Source organism: Oncorhynchus tshawytscha, unplaced genomic scaffold, assembly GCF_018296145.1.
Source record: "Oncorhynchus tshawytscha isolate Ot180627B unplaced genomic scaffold, Otsh_v2.0 Un_contig_5732_pilon_pilon, whole genome shotgun sequence".
Taxonomy (NCBI): domain Eukaryota; kingdom Metazoa; phylum Chordata; class Actinopteri; order Salmoniformes; family Salmonidae; genus Oncorhynchus; species Oncorhynchus tshawytscha.
In genome coordinates, this window is record NW_024609333.1 from 87,816 (window position 1) to 111,553 (window position 23,738).

The 23,738-nt window shown below is 42.4% G+C and overlaps 1 protein-coding gene across 1 annotated transcript; it reads right to left on the minus strand.

Annotated features, from left to right (window-relative positions):
• Positions 1–3,533: 3,533 nt before the first annotated feature.
• Positions 3,534–14,673, minus strand: LOC121844617 (multiple epidermal growth factor-like domains protein 11; the record flags this gene model as incomplete). Its single annotated transcript, XM_042314899.1, has 3 exons — positions 14,553–14,673; positions 9,732–9,833; positions 3,534–3,634 (listed from the first exon to the last, which is right to left on the minus strand). Coding segments are annotated over exons 1-3 (319 nt in total), but the record flags the coding sequence as incomplete, so codon positions are not given.
• Between the last annotated feature and the right edge of the window lie 9,065 nt (positions 14,674–23,738).

A 23,738-nucleotide genomic window follows, 5' to 3' on the forward strand; every position in this document is an offset into this window, starting at 1 on the left:
TAGTACCACTATATAGGGAATAGGGCCCTGGTCTATAGTAGATGTTAGACAGGTTGTTTTCAAGATGTACTTATATCTCTAACAGAGATGTACAGTAGAGCATTGGAGATGTATGAGTTAGTTTGATTGACACAATGAAAATAGCGGTATAATTACTAGAGAAAACGTGATAAAAGACCCATGTATTTAAATGATTAAACATGCATTTAATTGTGAAGTTAGACTTAAAATGAATAAATGACTAAATGACTAAATGACTAATGAATATATGACTAAATGACTAAATGACTAAATGACTAAATGACTAATGAATAAATGACTAAATGAATAAATCACTAAATGACTAAATGACTAAATTAATAAATCACTAAATGACTAAATCACTACATCACTAAATGACTACATGATTAAATGACTAAATGACTAAATGACTAAATGACTAATGAATAAATGACTAAATGAATAAATCACTAAATGACTAAATGACTAAATTAATAAATCACTAAATGACTAAATCACTACATCACTAAATGACTACATGATTAAATGACTAAATCACTAAATGACTAAATGACTAAATGAATAAATCACTAAATGACTAAATGACTAAATGACTAAATCACTAAATGACTAAATGACTAAATCACTAAATGACTAAATCACTACATCACTAAATGACTACATGATTAAATGACTAAATCACTAAATGACTAAATGACTAAATCACTAAATCACTAAATGACTACATGATTAAATGACTAAATGACTAAATGACTAAATGAATAAATGACTAAATGACTAAATCACTACATCACTAAATGACTACATGATTAAATGACTAAATGAATAAATGACTAAATGACAAATGAATAAATGACTAAATGAATAAATCACTAAATGACTAAATGACTAAATTAATAAATCACTAAATGACTAAATCACTACATCACTAAATGACTACATGATTAAATGACTAAATGAATAAATGACTAAATGACTAATGAATAAATGACTAAATGAATAAATCACTAAATGACTAAATGACTAAATTAATAAATCACTAAATGACTAAATCACTACATCACTAAATGACTACATGATTAAATGACTAAATGACTAAATGACTAAATGACTAATGAATAAATGACTAAATGAATAAATCACTAAATGACTAAATGACTAAATTAATAAATCACTAAATGACTAAATCACTACATCACTAAATGACTACATGATTAAATGACTAAATGACTAAATGACTAAATGACTAATGAATAAATGACTAAATGAATAAATCACTAAATGACTAAATGACTAAATTAATAAATCACTAAATGACTAAATCACTACATCACTAAATGACTACATGATTAAATGACTAAATGACTAAATGACTAAATGACTAATGAATAAATGACTAAATGAATAAATCACTAAATGACTAAATGACTAAATGACTAATGAATAAATGACTAAATAAATAAATCACTAAATGACTAAATGACTAAATTAATAAATCACTAAATGACTAAATCACTAAATGACTAAATGACTAAATGACTAAATGACTAAATGAATAAATGACTAAATGACTCTATACAGAATCTCTATATATATCTCTGTATAGAATCTGTACTACACTTTAAAAAAAGAAAGGAGAGGCTAAAGACATCCTTCAATCAACTTCCTCTCTCCACTTATTTCTAATACACTCTATACTCTCCTCCCTCTCGGGGCGTTCGAGATGAACTCGCTTCAATACGAGGCTTCCATAATTCATCCTTCAAAGAAATCGTCAGCCGTATTGTTAGTCAAAGAACCCAGTGTTTCCCTAAAGGTTACAGTACGTGGCTTTAGGGGTTGAGTATCTCAAACACAGTCCACATCAATACAGAGCTGAAGGAAAATGTAGTGATGCAGGTCTTTTATCTGTGACGAGGTGAGATCAACAATGGGTTCCCAGTAGGTCTGAGGTGAGATCACCAATGGGTTCCCAGTAGGTCTGAGGTGAGATCACCAATGGGTTCCCAGTAGGTCTGAGGTGAGATCACCAATGGGTTCCCAGTAGGTCTGAGGTGAGATCACCAATGGGTTCCCAGTAGGTCTGAGGTGAGATCACCAATGGGTTCCCAGTAGGTCTGAGGTGAGATCACCAATGGGTTCCCAGTAGGTCTGAGGTGAGATCACCAATGGGTTCCCAGTAGGTCTGAGGTGAGATCACCAATGGGTTCCCAGTAGGTCTGAGGTGAGATCACCAATGGGTTCCCAGTAGGTCTGAGGTGAGATCACCAATGGGTTCCCAGTAGCAGGGGGATCACAATGGGTTCCCAGTAGGTCTGAGGTGAGAACACCAATGGGTTCCTAGTAGGTCTGAGGTGAGATCACCAATGGTGTCCCAGTAGGTCTGAAGTGAGATCACCAATGGGTTCCCAGTAGGTCTGAGGTGAGATCACCAATGGGTTCCCAGTAGCAGGGGATCACCAATGGGTTCCCAGTAGGTCTGAGGTGAGATCACCAATGGGTTCCTAGTAGGTCTGAGGTGAGATCACCAATGGGTTCCCAGTAGGTCTGAAGTGAGATCACCAATGGGTTCCCAGTAGGTCTGAGGTGAGATCACCAATGGTGTCCCAGTAGGTCTGAGGTGAGATCACCAATGGGTTCCTAGTAGGTCTGAGGTGAGATCACCAATGGTGTCCCAGTAGGTCTGAAGTGAGATCACCAATGGGTTCCCAGTAGGTCTGAGGTGAGATCACCAATGGTGTCCCAGTAGGTCTGAGGTGAGATCACCAATGGTGTCCCAGTAGGTCTGAGGTGAGATCACCAATGGTGTCCCAGTAGGTCTGAGGTGAGATCACCAATGGGTTCCCAGTAGGTCTGAGGTGAGATCACCAATGGGTTCCCAGTAGGTCTGAGGTGGGATCACCAATGGGTTCCCAGTAGCAGGGGGATCACCAATGGGTCCCCAGTAGATCTGAGGTGAGATCACCAATGGGTTCCCAGTAGCAGGGGGATCACCCTAAACATATTGGATGCTGAAAAACTAAAGCTTAGAGCTGGTCAAATGAAGTACTGAATACATTTGACTGATATCAAAAGGGAATAAATGAATAAAAACATAAAAGGATTTGGATTTGGCTGATTGTGAGGAAGATCTGGCAGAGAGTATGAATATCTAAGAGAAGAGTTGTTGCAGAGTCTCTTTCATGACTCTATTACATGGATAAAGACCATTCCCTATTCATGGAAACTATAAAACTGTTGCTTATTAAGATGGACCAGTACGATAGGAGACAAAGTAGGGTTGCTGACGAAATTCCCTGAATTGTCGCAACATTCCCAGATGTCCTGCTTATTCCCTTCTGATTCCGGAATGTTCCAACCAGAATGTTCCAACCAGAATGTTCCAACCAGAATGTTCCAACCAGAATGGTCCAACCAGAATGTTCCAACCAGAATGTTCCAACCAGAATGGTCCAACCAGAATGTTCCAACCAGTGTAAAGAAGAGACAGGAGACAGAGGACTGTTACTTACGGACACACAGGTCTCCGTTCTCATAGAAGCCTGGGCAACACTGAGAACGCCTTCTGTACATAGTCCTCACACCCCTACGGTACGCTGTCTTATAGCTGATCCTGTAACACAGGGAGACAAAGACAGAGAGAGAGAGAGAGAGAAGGAGACAGACAGAGAGAGAGAGAGAGAGAGGGGGGGGAGGGAGGGAGAGAGAGAGAGAGACAGAGAGAGAGAGAGAAGGAGAGAGAGACAGAGAGAGAGAGAGAAGGAGAGAGAGAGAGAGAGAGAGAGCGAGAGAGAGAGAGAGGAGACAGAGAGAGAGAGAGAGAGAGAGAGAGAGAGAGAGAGAGAGAGAGACAGAGAGAGAGAGAGAGAGAGAGAGAGAGAGAGAGAGAGAGAGAGGGGTAGAGGGGGAGAGAGAGAGAGAGAGAGAGAGAGAGAGAGAGAGAGAGAGAGAGAGAGAGAGAGAGAGAGAGAGAGAGAGAGAGAGAGAGAGAGAGAGAGAGAGAGAGAGAGAGAGAGAGAGAGAGAGAGAGAGGTAGAGGGGGAGAGAGGGGTAGAGAGAGAGAGAGAGAGAGAGAGAGAGAGGGAGAGAGAGGGGGGAGAGGGGGAGAGAGGGGAGAGAGAGGGAGAGGGGGAGAGGGGGAGAGAGGGGTAGAGAGAGAGAGAGAGAGAGAGAGAGAGAGAGAGAGAGAGAGTGGTGAAACAGGTGTTAGCCAGAGTAACTTTGTCCTTGAGGACTGTAAAGGTGCTGATTTGGGGTCCCCTCTCATCCTATCTCCTCCTGTACCCATCTGTTCGGCTCATTCTATCTGGCTGTTGCTCTGAGGTAGGACCGACTCCACCGGGGCAGCTGGGATACCCTCCGAAGGACCATCCATCTGGTCCTTGACTATCAAGTCTTGTACACTCACACAACTCAATGTCTTTCTTCTGATTCAGTAGTGTTGACCTAATGCAGTAGTATTGACCTAATGCAGTAGTATTGACCTAATGCAGTAGTATAGACCTAATACAGTACTATTGACCTAATGCAGTAGTATTGACCTAATGCAGTAGTATTGACCTAATGCAGTAGTATAGACCTAATACAGTAGTATTAACCTAATGCAGTAGTATTAACTGAATGCAGTAGTACTGACCTAATGCAGTAGTATTGACCTAATGCAGTAGTATTGACCTAATGCAGTAGTATTGACCTAATGCAGTAGTATTGACCTAATGCAGTAGTATTGACCTAATGCAGTAGTATTGACCTAATGCAGTAGTATTGACCTAATGCAGTAGTATTGACCTAATGCAGTAGTATTGACCTAATGCAGTAGTATTGACCTAATGCAGTAGTATTGACCTAATGCAGTAGTACTGACCTAATGCAGTAGTATTGACCTAATGCAGTAGTATTGACCTAATGCAGTAGTATTGACCTAATGCAGTAGTATAGACCTAATACAGTAGTATTAACCTAATGCAGTAGTATAGACCTAATACAGTAGTATTAACCTAATGCAGTAGTATTGACCTAATGCAGTAGTATTGACCTAATGCAGTAGTATAGACCTAATGCAGTAGTATGAACCTAATGCAGTAGTACTGACCTAATGCAGTAGTATTGACCTAATGCAGTAGTATTGACCTAATGCAGTAGTACTGACCTAATGCAGTAGTATTGACCTAATGCAGTAGTATTGACCTAATGCAGTAGTATTGACCTAATGCAGTAGTATTGACCTAATGCAGTAGTATTGACCTAATACAGTAGTATTGACCTAATGCAGTAGTATTGACCTAATGCAGTAGTATTGACCTAATGCAGTAGTATTGACCTAATGCAGTAGTATTGACCTAATGCAGTAGTATTGACCTAATGCAGTAGTATTGATAACACTTCACTACTTCAACTCACCGTCATAAGGGTCACATATGTAAAAACCTGTTGTTGTCAGCTTGACAACTGACTTGACAACTGACTTGACAACTGACTTGACAACTGACTTGACAACTGACTTGACAACTGACTTGACAACTGACTTGACAACTGACTTGACAACTGACTTGACAACTGACTTGACAACTGACTGTACTGTCTGAGTTAAGAACTTAATCAAAGCACGGTGTTAGGAAGACTGTCTTCCATCTCACCTTCAACTTGATTACACATGACAAAACAAGCAAGAGTTTCTCTTTTCAGTCAAGGCCATCTGTGCTCTCTGTAAACGACAACACTACAGACAGAGACTGAGTCTCTCTCTCTCTCCCTCTCTCCCTCCTCTCTCTCTTTCTCTCTCTCTCCCTCCCTCTCTCTCTCTCCCTCTCTCTCTCTCTTTCTCTCTCCCTATCTCTCTCCCTCTCCCTCTCTCCCTCTCTCTCCCCCTCTCTCTCTCTTCTCTCTCTTTCTCTCCCTCCCCCCCTCTCTCTCTCTCTCTCTCTCTCTCTCTCTCTCTCTCTCTCTCTCCTCTCTCTCCCTCTCTCCCTCTCTCTCTCTCTCTCTCTCCCTCTCTCTCTCTCCCTCTCTCCCTCCTCTCTCTCTTTCTCTCTCTCCCTCTCTCTCTCTCTCTCTCTCTCTCTCCTCTCTCTCTCTCTCTCTCTCTCTCTCTCCCTCCTCTCTCTCTCTCCTCTCCCCTCTCTCTCTCTCTCTCTCTCTCTCTCTCTCTCTCTCTCTCTCCCTCTCCCTCTCCCTCCCTCTCTCTCTCTCTCTCTCTCTCTCTCTCTCTCTCTCTCTCTCTCTCTCTCTCTCTCTCTCTCTCTCTCTCTCTCTCTCTCTCCCTCTCCCTCTCCCTCTCTGCCCTCTCTCGCTGAAGAGCTGAAGTGTGGACAGTATACTTTAATGTGGTCATTAAAGTCCTACGACCATCAGTGTGTGTGTGTGTGCCATCTGCAGTCAACCACCACTTAAACCTGATGGTCTGAGCTGGCTGAGCCTGGCCGTCAACACACACACACACCTGCCTGTGGCTGGCCGTCAACACACACACACCTGCCTGTGGCTGGCCGTCAACACACACACACCTGCCTGAGCCTGGGAGGGAGATCACACACACACAGTTGAACCTGCCTGTGGCTGTAAAGTGAACATTGTTGCACATCACACCTGCCTGTGGCTCCTATGGCTAATTACTCAACTCCAGACACACACACACCTGCCTGTGGCTACCTGGTCACCTCACACACACACCTGCCTGTGGCTGGCCGTCAACACACACACACCTGCCTGTGGCTGGCAGTAAAGAGCCCAGACAAACTACCTCAGAGCCTGTGGAGGGGAGATATACATAGACTACAGTTGAATGGCTAAAGGTGTGTTGTCATTGGGGTAAAGTGAACAGGTTTATTGTTGCACATCATCCCAAGTCATACATCTCTTTCTAGCTCTTTCTATGGCTAATTACTCAACTCCAGACCTGCAAGTTAACTGATTCATTCAGTGATTGGCCAGATACCTGGTCTACCTCACTCACCTGGTGTCCCAGGTCTGACTCAGTCCTATCATATTGTATCAATCTCAACACAGACTCATGATCACAGCATCTATGGCTTTGTAGGTCTGAATGAACAGACTGATATATCTATACCATAGCTGGTCAGTACCTGTTTCATACTGTATATCTGTATATCTATAGCTGGTCAGTACCTGTTTCATACTGTATATCTGTATATCTATAGCTGGTCAGTACCTGTATCATACTGTATATCTGTATATCTATAGCTGGTCAGTACCTGTTTCATACTGTATATCTATAGCTGGTCAGTACCTGTTTCATACTGTATATCTGTATATCTATAGCTGGTCAGTACCTGTTTCATACTGTATATCTGTATATCTATAGCTGGTCAGTACCTGTTTCATACTGTATATCTGTATATCTATAGCTGGTCAGTACCTGTTTCATACTGTATATCTATAGCTGGTCAGTACCTGTTTCATACTGTATATCTGTATATCTATAGCTGGTCAGTACCTGTTTCATACTGTATATCTATAGCTGGTCAGTACCTGTTTCATACTGTATATCTATAGCTGGTCAGTACCTGTTTCATACTGTATATCTGTATATCTATAGCTGGTCAGTACCTGTTTCATACTGTATATCTATAGCTGGTCAGTACCTGTTTCATACTGTATATCTGTATATCTATAGCTGGTCAGTACCTGTTTCATACTGTATATCTGTATATCTATAGCTGGTCAGTACCTGTTTCATACTGTATATCTGTATATCTATAGCTGGTCAGTACCTGTTTCATACTGTATATCTGTATATCTATAGCTGGTCAGTACCTGTATCATACTGTATATCTATAGCTGGTCAGTACCTGTTTCATACTGTATATCTATAGCTGGTCAGTACCTGTTTCATACTGTATATCTATAGCTGGTCAGTACCTGTTTCATACTGTATATCTGTATATCTATAGCTGGTCAGTACCTGTTTCATACTGTATATCTGTATATCTATAGCTGGTCAGTACCTGTATCATACTGTATATCTATAGCTGGTCAGTACCTGTTTCATACTGTATATCTGTATATCTATAGCTGGTCAGTACCTGTTTCATACTGTATATCTATAGCTGGTCAGTACCTGTTTCATACTGTATATCTATAGCTGGTCAGTACCTGTTTCATACTGTATATCTATAGCTGGTCAGTACCTGTTTCATACTGTATATCTATAGCTGGTCAGTAGCTGTTTCATACTGTATATCAGTACCTAGCTTTCATACTGTATATCTGTATATCTATAGCTGGTCAGTACCTGTTTCATACTGTATATCTGTATATCTATAGCTGATCAGTACCTGTTTCATACTGTATATCTGTATATCTATAGCTGATCAGTACCTGTTTCATACTGTATATCTATAGCTGGTCAGTACCTGTTTCATACTGTATATCTATAGCTGGTCAGTACCTGTTTCATACTGTATATCTGTATATCTATAGCTGATCAGTACCTGTTTCATACTGTATATCTATAGCTGGTCAGTACCTGTTTCATACTGTATATCTATAGCTGGTCCGTACCTGTTTCATACTGTATATCTATAGCTGGTCAGTACCTGTTTCATACTGTATATCGGTATATCTATAGCTGGTCAGTACCTGTTTCATACTGTATATCTGTATATCTATAGCTGATCAGTACCTGTATCATACTGTATATCTGTATATCTATAGCTGGTCAGTACCTGTTTCATACTGTATATCTATAGCTGGTCAGTACCTGTTTCATACTGTATATCTGTATATCTATAGCTGATCTATAGTACCTGTATCATACTGTATATCTATAGCTGGTCAGTACCTGTTTCATATCTGTATATCTATAGCTGGTCAGTACCTGTATATCTATAGCTGGTCAGTATATCTGTATATCTATAGCTGGTCAGTACCTGTTTCATACTGTATATCTGTATATCTATAGCTGTATCAGTACCTGTATCATACTGTATATCTATAGCTGGCTGGTCAGTACCTGTTCCATACTGTATATCTGTATATCTATAGCTGGTCAGTACCTGTATCATACTGTATATCTGTATATCTATAGCTGGTCAGTACCTGTTTCATACTGTATATCTGTATATCTATAGCTGGTCAGTACCTGTTTCATACTGTATATCTGTATATCTATAGCTGATCAGTGCCTGTTTCATACTGTATATCTGTATATCTATAGCTGATCAGTACCTGTTTCATACTGTATATCGGTATATCTCTACCATAGCTGCTCATTGTGTCTGGTACATTTGAACCAGGTGAGGATGTCATTACCTGTGTCTGGTACATTTGAACCAGGTGAGGATGTCATTACCTGTGTCTGGTACATCTGAACCAGGTGAGGATGTCATTACCTGTGTCTGGTACATTTGAACCAGGTGAGGATGTCATTACCTGTGTCTGGTACATTTGAACCAGGTGAGGATGTCATTACCTGTGTCTGGTACATTTGAACCAGGTGAGGGTGTCATTACCTGTGTCTGGTACATTTGAACCAGGTGAGAGTGTCTTTACCTGTGTCTGGTACATTTGAACCAGGTGAGAGTGTCTTTACCTGTGTCTGGTACATCTGAACCAGGTGAGGGTGTCATTACCTGTGTCTGGTACATTTTAACCAGGTGAGGATGTCATTACCTGTGTCTGGTACATTTGAACCAGGTGAGAGTGTCTTTACCTGTGTCTGATACATCTGAACCAGGTGAGGATGTCATTACCTGTGTCTGGTACATTTGAACCAGGTGAGGATGTCGGTGCATCTTGTGTAGTAGACCTGGTCAAAGGGGTGGGCATAGGACTCCTGGACCGTCACAGCATAACTGGTGGAGAGGAAGAGACAGGATGCTTTGAGGACACTTTAGGCTCCTCAAATAGATACACACACACACACACACACATATACACATACACACACACATACAGACACACATATACACATATACACACACACACACACACACAGACACACATATACACATATGCACACAGACACACAGACACACACACACACACACACACAGACACACATATACACACACAGACACACAGACACACAGACACACACACACACACACACACACACAGGTAGGCCAGCTGAGATCAAGTCCTCATTTACAACTGTGACCTGGCCAAGCTAAAGCAAAGCAGTGCGACACAAACAACAACTCTCTTTTCTTATTCTGTCATCTACTCTCTTTTCTTATTCTGTCATCTACTCTCTTTCCTTATTCTGTCATCTACTCTGTTACCTTTCCTTATTCTGTCATCTACTCTGTTACCTTTCCCTTTGTACTCAAATAACACTTATTGTATGATTGGTTGATAGCAGGGAGTACCACCCTCATTCTCTGGGTAATAATGTCTGTTAACAGTTCCATTAGCTTTATCAATGTGTATCCACTGTCCCACAGCCCAGCCAGTCAATTTATGAACTTAATCTCCCCTGGAAAAAAAAGCATCTAGACAATATTTCCCCATGCTACCAGGCTAGCATTTGGTTTGCAACAGTTGGGGTTTGTCTCTAAACCTTGCTGTCTGCCTCTCCGGCCTGTGAAACAATGTTGCTGTTTTTTTTTTTTGGGGGGGGGGGGTTTGCACCATGCCATGTATATGAACGTGACAAGACTGACACCTTCTCCGAGTCAGGAGAATTAATTTATCAGGATCGTTATAATGATACATGCAAAGAAACGGAAATAGAAACGAAGGTGAAACAGGTCGACTGTAAACATGTCTTATCCCCCATGATGCACCGCTCTTCCTTGTGTCGATCAGTGATCATTATTTCCAACGTCGGAGAGAGAGAAATTGTTTTCATTTTTGTTTTGTTTTTCTTGTTGGAAATGAAAAGTTGATAGTTGACTATGTAAGAGAATGGACTATACTGCTTGATAGGAAGATGCATTGATATAAAACAGAATGTGTTTTTATGTCCAGATTAGGGACATTTATACTGATAGTAACATAAAGATGTCAATGAATTGACTGCGAACTATTTACATTGACCCGTTGTTGTCTATCATTTACACTTTATGCCAACGGTCTCTATGCCAACAGCGCCAGTTCAAGAGATGTCGAAAGACATTTCATTTGTAAATACCAAACATTCTATAGGTTGTTATGGGAAACGTACATGACTGTAAAACAAACGGGAGATATGCTTGTTCAAAGTCTGGTGTGGGATAAACAGTCTAATTAACAGAAAAATGAATGGGCTGAACTTATAGGTCATGACAATAGCTCAAACAGGACAGGAGATATACTTGTTCAAAGTTTAGAATTTCAGTTGATTACTACAGCCTCCCCCTTTCGCCAATCAGTGTAATTCTGTAAATGTCTATAGCAAGAGGCTACATTCACCCAAGTTTAGTCCGAATCGGGCCAGTGCTGTCTAAGATACTGTGGGTGATGAACGTACTAAGGTACGGAGACAGATCCACAGTCCTGATTTCAACAAACCAAAGTGCACATAGCTTTCTGTCATTTCAGCTGCTTGATGTGATTGTGTGTTAGCTTCAGTTGGCTAGCTAGCGGTGCCAATGATTTGTTTACCATAGCAACCATTTCAAATTACAATGGATAGAATGAACGACCAGCCCATTTGCTTAGCAACGTCAGAATCTCAGAACTATTTGGTATGGTGTTACAATGAAATAAAAATTATTTACTCAATATAATTTTAAAAAATGCATGAAAACATGTCGTCAATCTTTTTTTAATATATTGGCAACCATTTTATAAATGCAATAAAGCCCTCGAACATGGGAATTACACAGAACAAAACCCTCTAAAGGGCCGTTTCCTTTGGCTTCCCCTCGTGCCTCAGAACAGTCCTTAGTCAGGAGTTATCACATGATAATGTGCAGATTCTCATGCCTTATTGCTTAACTAGCTGACACCTATCACCTCCTCTCCCTCTTAAAAGAGAAAAGAGAGCGCTGTGTGGGTGATTATTATTAGTCCCAGATGTCATCTCTATAGTTCTATCTTCTTCGCTCAGAACTTCAGCTACTCTCTTATTGATCACAGGTTCTGAACATTAATCTCTCTGTTTCACATCTATCTGCCCGGCTTTCCTCCAAGATGACATTTCTCTTTTAAAGTATCATCATCAGACAGAGTGGCAGGAACAGAACTAGTCAAATAGCACCCTTTGGGTCCTGGTCAACAGTAGTGCACTATAAAGGGAACAGGGTGCCATTTGTGATGCCCTTTTCGTCATCAGACAGTCAGGAAGGATCAGAAGGCTCCAGATGTGCAAGCATTCAGACCATTTACTCAGTACTTTGTTGAAACACCTTTGGCAGCGATTACAGCCTTGAGTCTTCTTGGGTATGACACTAGAAGCTTGGCACAACCTGTATTTGGGGAGTTTCTCCCAATCTTCTCTGCAGATCCTCTCAAGGTCTGTCAGGTTGGATGGGTAGCGTCGGCTCACAGCTATTTTCAGGTCTCTCCAGAGATGTTAGATCGGGTTCAAGTCCGGGCTCTGGCTGGGCCACTCAATGCCCTTCAGAGACTTGTCCCGAAGCCACTCCTGTGTTGTCTTGGCTGTGTGCTTAGGGTCATTGTCCTGTTGGAAGGTGAACCTTTGCCCCAGTCTGAGGTACCCGAGCGCTCTGGAGCAGGTTTTCATCAAGGATCTGTCTGTACTTTGCTCTGTTCACATTTCCCTCGATCCTGACTAGTCTCCCAGTCCCTGCTGCTGAAAATCATCCCCAGAGCATGATGCTGCCACCACCATTCCCCGCTGTAGGGATGGTGCCAGTTTTCCCCCAGAGCATGATGCTGCCACCACCATTCCCCGCTGTAGGGATGGTGCCAGTTTTCCCCTAGAGCATGATGCTGCCACCACCATGCTTTACTGTAGGGATGGTGCCAGTTTTCCTCCAGAGCATGATGCTGCCACCACCATGCTTCACTGTAGGGATGGTGCCAGTTTTCCTCCAGAGCATGATGCTGCCACCACCATGCTTCACTGTAGGGATGGTGCCAGTTTTCCTCCAGAGCATGATGCTGCCACCACCATGCTTCACTGTAGGGATGGTGCCAGTTTTCCTCCAGAGCATGATGCTGCCACCACCATGCTTCACTGTAGGGATGGTGCCAGTTTTCCTCCAGAACATGATGCTGCCACCACCTTGCTTCACTGTAGGGATGGTGCCAGTTTTCCTCCAGAAGTGACATTTGGCATTCAGGCCAAAGAGTACAATCTTGGTTTCATCAAACCAGAGAATATTGTTTCTCATGGTCTGTGCCTCGACACAATCCTGTTCTGGAGCTCTAAGGACAATTCCTTTGACCTCATGTGTTGTTTTTTGCTCTGACATGCACTGTCAACTGTGGGACCTTATATAGACATGTGTGTGCCTTTCCAAATCATGTCCAATCAATTGAATTTACCACAGGTGGACTCCAGTCAAGTTGTAGAAACATCTCAAGGATGATCAATGGAACCAGGATGTACCTGAGCTCAATTTGGTGTATTGTGATGTCATTACGGGGTATTGTGATGTCATTACGGGGTACTGTGATGTCATTATGGGGTACTGTGATGTCATTATGGGGTATTATGATGTCATTATGGGGTATTATGATGTCATTATGGGGTATTATGATGTCATTATGGGGTATTATGATGTCATTATGGGGTACTGTGATGTCATTATGGGGTATTATGATGTAATTATGGGGTATTATGATGTCATTATGGGGTATTGTGTGTAGATTGAGGATTTGTATTTGTTTAATCTATTTTAGAATAAGGCTGTAAAGTAACAAAATGTGGAAAAAGGGAAGTGGTGTCTATACTTTCCTCTTCACTCACATTTTCTTTTTACAAACGATTGCACAGCACTGTCCGCGAACTTGTGATGCTCAGAGCCAAAGCTCGCTGCTTAGACCACTGTGCCTCTGCAGATCTCAAGCTAGCATTGTGAACTGAATACTTGATGATAGTTCATGGAAACAGTGCGTTGTTTTGAATTATTGTGTTTTAAGCCTTCCCCAAACCATAGCCCTAACCTTAACCACACTGAATTAATACCTAAACTTAACCCTTTGAGTTGTTTCTGTTTTAACACTGTAACCATGCAGAATTAACCCTGTAACCACGCAGAATTAACCCTGTAACCATGCAGAATTAACCCTGTAACCGTGCAGAATTAACCCTGTAACCATGCAGAATTAACCCTGTAACCATGCAGAATTAACCCTGTAACCATGCAGAATTAACCCTGTAACCACGCAGAATTAACCCTGTAACCATGCAGAATTATCCCTATAACCATGCAGAATTATCCCTATAACCATGCAGCATTAACCCTATAACCATGCAGAATTAACCCTGTAACCATGCAGAATTAACCCTGTAACCATGCAGAATTAACCCTGTAACCATGCAGAATTAACCCTGTAACCATGCAGAATTAACCCTGTAACCATGCATTAATAAACATTTCAAAGGGAAACTATGAGCTCTTGTTGTGTTTTTCTGCCCGGATACAGAGATGACAGACAGACACCATCACACCACTGACCTCTCCCAGTGACTACACACGTTAGGGTCATCCGGGTTCAAGGGCAACGCGCCATAGATCAACCCCAGGAGGGTGAACCCTAGCAGGGCCACAGAGACAGCCCCACCTGGCCCCATCCTCCAGCCCTAGAGAGAGAGAGAGAGAGAGAGAGAGAGAGAGAGAGAGAGAGAGAGAGAGAGAGACAGAGAGAGAGAGAGAGAGAGAGAGAGAGAGAGAGAGAGAGAGAGAGAGACAGAGAGACAGGGAGAGAGAAGAGAGAGAGAGACAGAGAGAGAGAGAGAGACAGAGAGACAGAGAGACAGAGAGAGAGATCAGAGAGAGAGAGAGAGACAGAGAGACAGAGAGACAGGGAGAGAGATCTGTAGAGAGAGAGAGAGAGAGAGAGAGAGAGAGACAGAGAGACAGAGAGACAGAGAGAGAGAAGAGAGAGAGAGACAGAGAGATAGAGAGAGATTTTTAACAGAGAGAGACAGAGAGCGTTTTAGAGAGAGAGAGAGAGAGAGAGACAGAGAAGAGATAGAGAGAGAGAGAGAGAGAGAGACAAGAGAGAGACATAGAGACAGAGACAGAGATAGAGATAGAGAGAGAGACAGAGAACAGAGAGACAGAGAGAGAGAGAGAGAGAGAGACAGAGAGAGAGAGAGAGAGAGAGAGAGAGAGACGTTTTATAGAGAGACAGAGAGAGAGAGAGAGAGAGAGAGAGAGAGAGAGAGAGAGAGAGAGAGAGAGAGAGAGAGAGAGAGAGAGAGAGAGAGAGAGAGAGAGAGAGAGAGAGAGAGAGACAGAGAGAGACAGAGAGAGAGAGAGAGAGAGAGACAGAGAGAGAGACAGAGAGAGAGAGAGAGAGAGAGAGAGAGAGAGACACATAGAGAGACAGAGAGAGAGACACAGAGAGAGACAGAGAGAGAGACACAGAGAGAGACAGAGAGAGAGACAGAGAGAGAGAGAGAGACAGAGAGAGAGACAGAGAGAGAGAGAGACAGCGAGACAGAGAGAGAGACAGAGAGAGAGAGAGAGAGAGAGAGAGAGACAGAGAGAGAGACAGAGAGACAGAGAGACAGAGAGACAGAGAGAGAGAGAGAGAGAGAGAGAGACAGAGAGAGAGACAGAGAGAGACAGAGAGAGAGAGAGAGAGAGAGACAGAGACAGAGAGAGAGAGAGAGAGAGAGAGACAGAGAGACAGAGAAACAAAGAGCAAGTGAAAGAGAAACAGAGGAAAATAAATATCATTAAAGTAATAATACTATTTAATTGTGAAACATCAGAAGGTTAAGCAAATACAAACAACAGCTAAATCAGCTCTCACAACCTTCTGTAAACACTGAGACCCTCTAACATTCTGAGAATAACGTCTTTACATTCTAAGAACTTTTTTAACATTCTAAGAAGAACGTTTTTAACATTCTAAGAAGAACGTTTTATAACATTCTAAGAAGAACGTTTTATAACATTCTAAGAAGAACGTTTTTAACATTCTAAGAAGAACGTTTTATAACATTCTAAGAAGAACGTTTTATAACATTCTAAGAAGAACGTTTTATAACATTCTAAGAAGAACGTTTTATAACATTCTAAGAAGAACGTTTTATAACATTCTAAGAAGAACGTTTTATAACATTCTAAGAAGAACGTTTTATAACATTCTAAGAAGAACGTTTTATAACATTCTAAGAAGAACGTTTTATAACATTCTAAGAAGAACGTTTTATAACATTCTAAGAAGAACGTTTTTTTTATTTTACCCCTTTTTTCTCCCCAATTTCGAGGTACCCAATTTTTGTAGTAGCTACAACTCCCGTACGGGCTCGGGAGAGACGAAGGTAGAAAGTCATGCGTCCTCCGATACACAACCCAACCAGCCGTACTGCTTCTTAACACAGCGCGCATCCAACCCGGAAGCCAGCTGCACCAATGTGTCGGAGGGTACACCGTGCACCTGGCAACCTTGGTTAGCGCGCACTGCGCCCGGCCCGCCACAGGAGTCGCTGGTGCGCGATGAGACAAGGACATCCCTACCGACCAAGCCCTCCCTAACCCGGACGACGCTAGGCCAATTGTGCGTCGCCCCACGGACCTCCCGGTCGCGAACCCAGGGACTCTGATGGCACAGCTGGCGCTGCAGTACAGTGCCTTTAACCACTGCGCCACCCGGGAGACGCAAGAACAACGTTTTTTAACATTCTAAGAAGAACGTCTTTTAACATTCTAAGAATAACGTCTTTTAACATTCTAAGAATAACGTATTTTAACATTCTAAGAATAACGTTTTTTAACATTCTAAGAATAACGTCTTTTAACATTCTAAGAATAACGTCTTTTAACATTCTAAGAATAACGTCTTTTAACATTCTAAGAATAACGTCTTTTAACATTCTAAGAATAACGTCTTTTAACATTCTAAGAATAACGTCTTTTAACATTCTAAGAATAACGTTTTTTAACATTCTAAGAACAACGTTTTTTAACATTCTAAGAATAACGTCTTTTAACATTCTAAGAATAACGTCTTTTAACATTCTAAGAATAACGTCTTTTAACATTCTAAGAATAACGTTTTTTAACATTCTAAGAAGAACGTTTTTTAACATTCTAAGAATAACGTCTTTTAACATTCTAAGAATAACGTCTTTTAACATTCTAAGAATAACGTTTTTAACATTCTAAGAATAACGTCTTTTAACATTCTGAGAACTAAAAATGTATATCTGCATGTCGAGAAGAGGGATAAAATTAAAGTGTCGCACTGCAGGTAGGAGTTGGTGAAGTGATGATGACACAACGAACACACACACACACACACACAGCAGACAGGAATTGGTGCATGGAGTGACAATACATCACAGAGCCTATTTTTCATGCTGTCAGGAATATTCCACCATGATGAATAGAACCAATAGTGACAGACATTGATGCATGCCAAACCGTCACACCCACAAACACATCTGCATCCCAAATCGCAACCACAGAGGTCTGCTCAAAAGTAGCACATTATATAGGGAATAGGGCTCTGGTCTATAGTAGTACCACTATATAGGGAATAGGGCATTTGGGACACAACCACTGTCCTGTAGAGACGAGGGAATGACAGTACGAACACCCCACATTCATTTGGGGAACATTGCTGGAGGGTTCTCATTAAGGGTATAAGGTGATGCTGAGGTTGGAGAGGAGAGCTCAGAGACAGGCATGTCAAATGGTCTATAGACAACTTTATTTGTGGATTCAAATCAAGTTCTTCAAATGTGTGTGTGTGTGTGTGTGTGTGTGTGTGTGTGTGTGTGTGTGTGTGTGTGTGTGTGTGTGTGTGTGTGTGTGTGTGTGTGTGTGTATGTAGAACAGGTTATATACTCAGCCCTCAGTAGGACAGGTTATATACTCAGCCCTCAGTAGAACAGGTTATATACTCAGCCCTCAGTAGGACAGGTTATATACTCAGCCCTCAGTAGGACAGGTTATATACTCAGCCCTCAGTAGGACAGGTTATATACTCAGCCCTCAGTAGGACAGGTTATATACTCAGCCCTCAGTAGAACAGGTTATATACTCAGCCCTCAGTAGGACAGGTTATATACTCAGCCCTCAGTAGAACAGGTTATATACTCAGCCCTCAGTAGAACAGGTTATATACTCAGCCCTCAGTAGAACAGGTTATATACTCAGCCCTCAGTAGGACAGGTTATATACTCAGCCCTCAGTAGAACAGGTTATATACTCAGCCCTCAGTAGAACAGGTTTGTGGTTTGATTGATGCATGAGAGGAAATCAATGTTCCTCTTCCTCCTGTTCAGTAGCAGTTCATTTACACAGCCAGGGGTTACACTCAGGTTCATTTCCTGAACATCACTCATTTACACAGCCAGGGGTTACACTCAGGTTCATTTCCTGAACATCACTCATTTACACAGCCAGGGGTTACACTCAGGTTCACTTCCTGAACATCACTCATTTACACAGCCAGGGGTTACACTCAGGTTCATTTCCTGAACATCACTCATTTACACACACATGGGGCACACACACACACATGGGGCACACACACACACACACATGGGGCACACACACACACATGGGGCACACACACACATGGGGCACACACACACATGGGGCACACACACACATGGGGCACACACACACACACACACATGGGGCACACACACACACACATGGGGCACACACACACACATGGGGCACACACACACATGGGGCACACACACACATGGGGCACACACACACACACACACATGGGGCACACACACACACACACACACACACACACACACATGGGGCACACACACACACATGGGGCACACACACACACATGGGGCACACACACACACACATACACTTTAACTCACATAGATTTGGGATAAGAAGCATATAGCAGGTCTGGTCAACATTTCAAGGAAAATGTGTGTTCAAGGACTTGAGGAGGGAATTCTAAGAAACAATTTTTATTTTATTTTTTATTTAACTATTCAAGTCAGTTATACACTGCTCAAAAAATAAGGGAACACTTAAACAACACAATGTAACTCCAAGTCAATCACACTTCTGTGAAATCAAACTGTCCACTTAGGAAGCAACACTGATTGACAATACATTTCACATGCTGTTGTGCAAATGGAATAGACAACAGGTGGAAATTATAGGCAATTAGCAAGACACCCCCAATAAAGGAGTGGTTCTGCAGGTGGGGACCACAGACCACTTCTCAGTTCCTATGCTTCCTGGCTGATGTTTTGGTCACTTTTGAATGCTGGCGGTGCTTTCACACTAGTGGTAGCATGAGACGGAGTCTACAACCCACACAAGTGACTCAGGTAGTGCAGCTCATCCAGGATGGCACATCAATGCGAGCTGTGGCAAGAAGGTTTGCTGTGTCTGTCAGCGTAGTCCAGAGCATGGAGGCGCTACCAGGAGACAGGCCAGTACATCAGGAGACGTGGAGGAGGCCGTAGGAGGGCAACAACCCAGCAGCAGGACTGCTACCTCCGCCTTTGTGCAAGGAGGAGCAGGAGGAGCACTGCCAGAGCCCTGCAAAATGACCTCCAGCAGGCCACAAATGTGCATGTGCCTGCTCAAACGGTCAGAAACAGACTCCATGAGGGTGGTATGAGGGCCCGATGTCCACAGGTGGGGGTTGTGCTTACAGCCCAACACCGTGCAGGACGTTTGGTATTTGCCAGAGAACACCAAGATTGGCAAATTTGCCACTGGCGCCCTGTGCTCTTCACAGATGAAAGCAGGTTCACACTGAGCACATGACAGACGTGACAGAGTCTGGAGACGCCGTGGAGAACGTTCTGCTGCCTGCAACATCCTCCAGCATGACCGGTTTGGCGGTGGGTCAGTCATGGTGTGGGGTGGCATTTCTTTGGGGGGCCGCACAGCCCTCCATGTGCTCGCCAGAGGTAGCCTGACTGCCATTAGGTACCGAGATGAGATCCTCAGACCCCTTGTGAGACCATATGCTGGTGCGGTTGGCCCTGGGTTCCTCCTAATGCAAGACAATGCTAGACCTCATGTGGCTGGAGTGTGTCAGCAGTTCCTGCAAGAGGAAGGCATTGATGCTATGGACTGGCCCGCCCGTTCCCCAGACCTGAATCCAATTGAGCACATCTGGGACATCATGTCTCGCTCCATCCACCAACGCCACGTTGCACCACAGACTGTCCAGGAGTTGGCGGATGCTTTAGTCCAGGTCTGGGAGGAGATCAGCAGGGTAGCCTAGTGGTTAGAGCGTTGGACTAGTAACCGGAAGGTTGCAAGTTCAAATCCCTGAGCTGACAAGGTACAAATCTGTCATTCTGCCCCTGAACAGGCAGTTAATCCACTGTTCCTAGGCCGTCATTGAAAATAAGAATTTGTTCTTAACTGACTTGCCTAGTTAAATAAAGGTAAAATAATAAAAAGATCCCTCAGGAGACCATCCACCACCGCATCAGGAGCATGCCCAGGCGTTGTAGGGAGGTCATACAGGCACGTGGAGGCCACACACTACTAAGCCTCATTTTGACTTGTTTTAAGGACATTACATCAAAGTTGGATCAGCCTGTAGTGTGGTTTTCCACTTTAATTTGGAGTGTGACTCCAAATCCAGACCTCCATGGGTTGATCAATTTGATTTCCATTGATAATTTTTTGTGTGATTTTGTTGTCAGCACATTCAACTATGTAAATAAAAAAGTATTTAATAAGAATATTTCATTCATTCAGATCTAGGATGTGTTATTTTAGTGTTCCTTTTATTTTTTTGAGCAGTGTATATAATGCCAGCCTACCAAGAGGCACAAGGCCTCCAGTGGGGTTGGGGGCAGGGATTAAAATCAAAACACACATCACATAAAGAGAGACACCACAACAGATATTAGATATTTTTGTCAGATGTTACTATGGAATACTGAAGTATAATTATGAGCATTTCATAAGGGTCAAAGGCTTTTATTGACAATTTATATGATTGTTGACGCAAAGAGTCAATATTTGTGGTGTTGATCCTTATTTTCAAGACCTCTGCAATCCTCCCTGGCATGCTGTCAATTAAATTCTGGGCCACAGCCTGATGGCAGCCCATTCTTGCATAATCAATACTTGGAGTTCGTCAGAATTTGTGGGTTTTTGTTTGTCCACCCGCCTCTTGAGGATTGACCACAAGTTCTCAATGGGATTAAGGTCTGGGGAGTTTCCTGGCCATGGACCCAAAATATCGGTGTTTTGTTCCCTGAGCCACTTAGTTATGGCAAGGTGCTCCATCATGCTGGAAAAGGCATTGTTCGTCACCAAACTGTTCCTGGATTGGTTGGGAGAAGTTGCTCTCGGAGGATGTGTTGGTACCATTCTTTATCCATGGCTGTGAGTGAGCCCACTCCCTTGGCTGAGAAGCAACCCCACACATGAATGGTCTCAGGATGCTTTACTGTTGGCATGACACAGGAGTGATGGTAGTGCTCACCTAGTCTTCTCCAGACAAGCTTTTTTCCAGATGCCCCAAACAATCGGAAAGGGGATTCATCAGAGAAAATTACTTTACCCCAGTCCTCAGCAGTCCAATCCCTGTACCTTCTGCAGAATATCAGTCTGTCCCTGATGTTTTTCCTGGAGAGAAGTGGCTTCTTTGCTGCCTTTCTTGACACCAGGCAAAAGTCTTTGCCTCACTGTGCGTGCAGATGCAATCACACCTGCCTGCTACCATTCCTGAGCAAGCTCTGTACTGGTGGTGCCCCGATCCCACAGCTGAATCAACTTTAGGAGACGGTCCTGGCGCTGGCTGGACTTTCTTGGGCGCCCTGAACAATTGAACCGCTCTCCTTGAAATTCTTGATGATCCGATAAGTGGTTGATTTAGGTGCAATCTTACTGGCAGCAATATCCTTGCCTGTGGAGCCCTTTTTGTGCAAAGCAATGACGATGGCACGTGTTTCCTTGCAGGTAACCATGGTTGACAGAGGAAGAACATTGATTCCAAGCACCACCCTCCTGTTGAAGCTTTCACTCTGTTAATGAAACTCAATCAGCAAGATAGAGTGATCTCCAGCCTTGTCCTCGTCAACACTCACACCTGTGTTAACGAGAGAATCACTGACATGATGTCAGCTGGTCCTTTTGTGGCAGGGCTGAAATGCAGTGGACATGTTTTTTGGGGATTCAGTTCATTTGCATGGCAAAGAGGGACTTTGCAATTAATGGCAATTCATCTGATCACTCTTCATAACATCCCGGAGTGTATGCAAATTGCCATCATACAACACTGAGGCAGCAGACTTTGTGAAAATTAATATTTGTGTCATTCTCAAAACGTTTGGCCACGGCTGTATGCTGCAAGGCACATGTCAATGCTTCGCTCAACACAAGTATTGTACCTCCATCAAAATTGAGACAATGTCTCTTTAGAAAGACCCGGCAATCTAAATGACAACAATCAGGAATGTGTTGTAGCTACATTCCCTCAATATTCCCTGTAGTCACCTTTAGTGACGCTCAGAGACAAACTGTACTGTAGATCCTGAATAGAAACAGTCTTGTACCTCCATCAAAATTGAGTCAAGAAAGACCCGGCAATCTAAATGACAACAATCAGGAATGTGTTGTAGCTACATTCCTTCAATATTCCCTGTAGTCACCTTCACCTTTATGTAGTGTAGTGTTGTCTCTCTTTATGTAGTGTTGTGTTGTCTCTCTTTATGTAATGTTGTGGTGTCTCTCTTTATGTAATGTTGTGGTGTCTCTCTTTATGTAGTGTTGTGGTGTCTCTTTATGTAGTGTTGTGGTGTCTCTCTTTATGTAGTGTTGTCTCTCTTTATGTAGTGTTGTGGTGTCTCTTTATGTAGTGTTGCGGATGTGGTGTCTCTCTTTATGTAGTGTTGTGGTGTCTCTCTTTATGTAGTGTAGTGTTGTCTCTCTTTATGTAGTGTTGTGTTGTCTCTCTTTATGTAATGTTGTGGTGTCTCTCTTCATGTAATGTTGTGGTGTCTCTCTTCATGTAATGTTGTGGTGTCTCTTTATGTAATGTTGTGGTGTCTCTCTTTATGTAGTGTTGTCTCTCTTTATGTAGTGTTGGGAGTCTCTATGTAGTGTTGTGGTGTCTCTCTTTATGTAGTGTTGTCTCTCTTTATGTAGTGTTGGGGTGTCTATCTCTATGTAGTGTCATGGAGTCTCTATGTAGTGTTGTGGTGTCTCTCTTTATGTAGTGTTGTCTCTCTTTATGTAGTGTTGGGAGTCTCTATGTAGTGTTGTGGTGTCTCTCTTTATGTAGTGTTGTCTCTCTTTATGTAGTGTTGGGGTGTCTATCTCTATGTAGTGTCATGGAGTCTCTATGTAGTGTTGTGGTGTCTCTCTTTATGTAGTGTTGTCTCTCTTTATGTAGTGTTGGGAGTCTCTATGTAGTGTTGTGGTGTCTCTCTTTATGTAGTGTTGTCTCTCTTTATGTAGTGTTGTCTCTCTTTATGAGAGATAATGTTCTATAACAGTTCTATAGTGTTCTATAACAGTTCTATAGTGTTCTATAACAGTTATATAGTGTTCTATAACAGTTCTATAGTGTTCTATAACAGTTCTATAGTGTTCTATAACAGTTCTATAATGTTCTATAACAGTTCTATAATGTTCTATAACAGTTCTATAATGTTCTATAACAGTTCTATAGTGTTCTATAACAGTTCTATAGTGTTCTATAACAGTTCTATAATG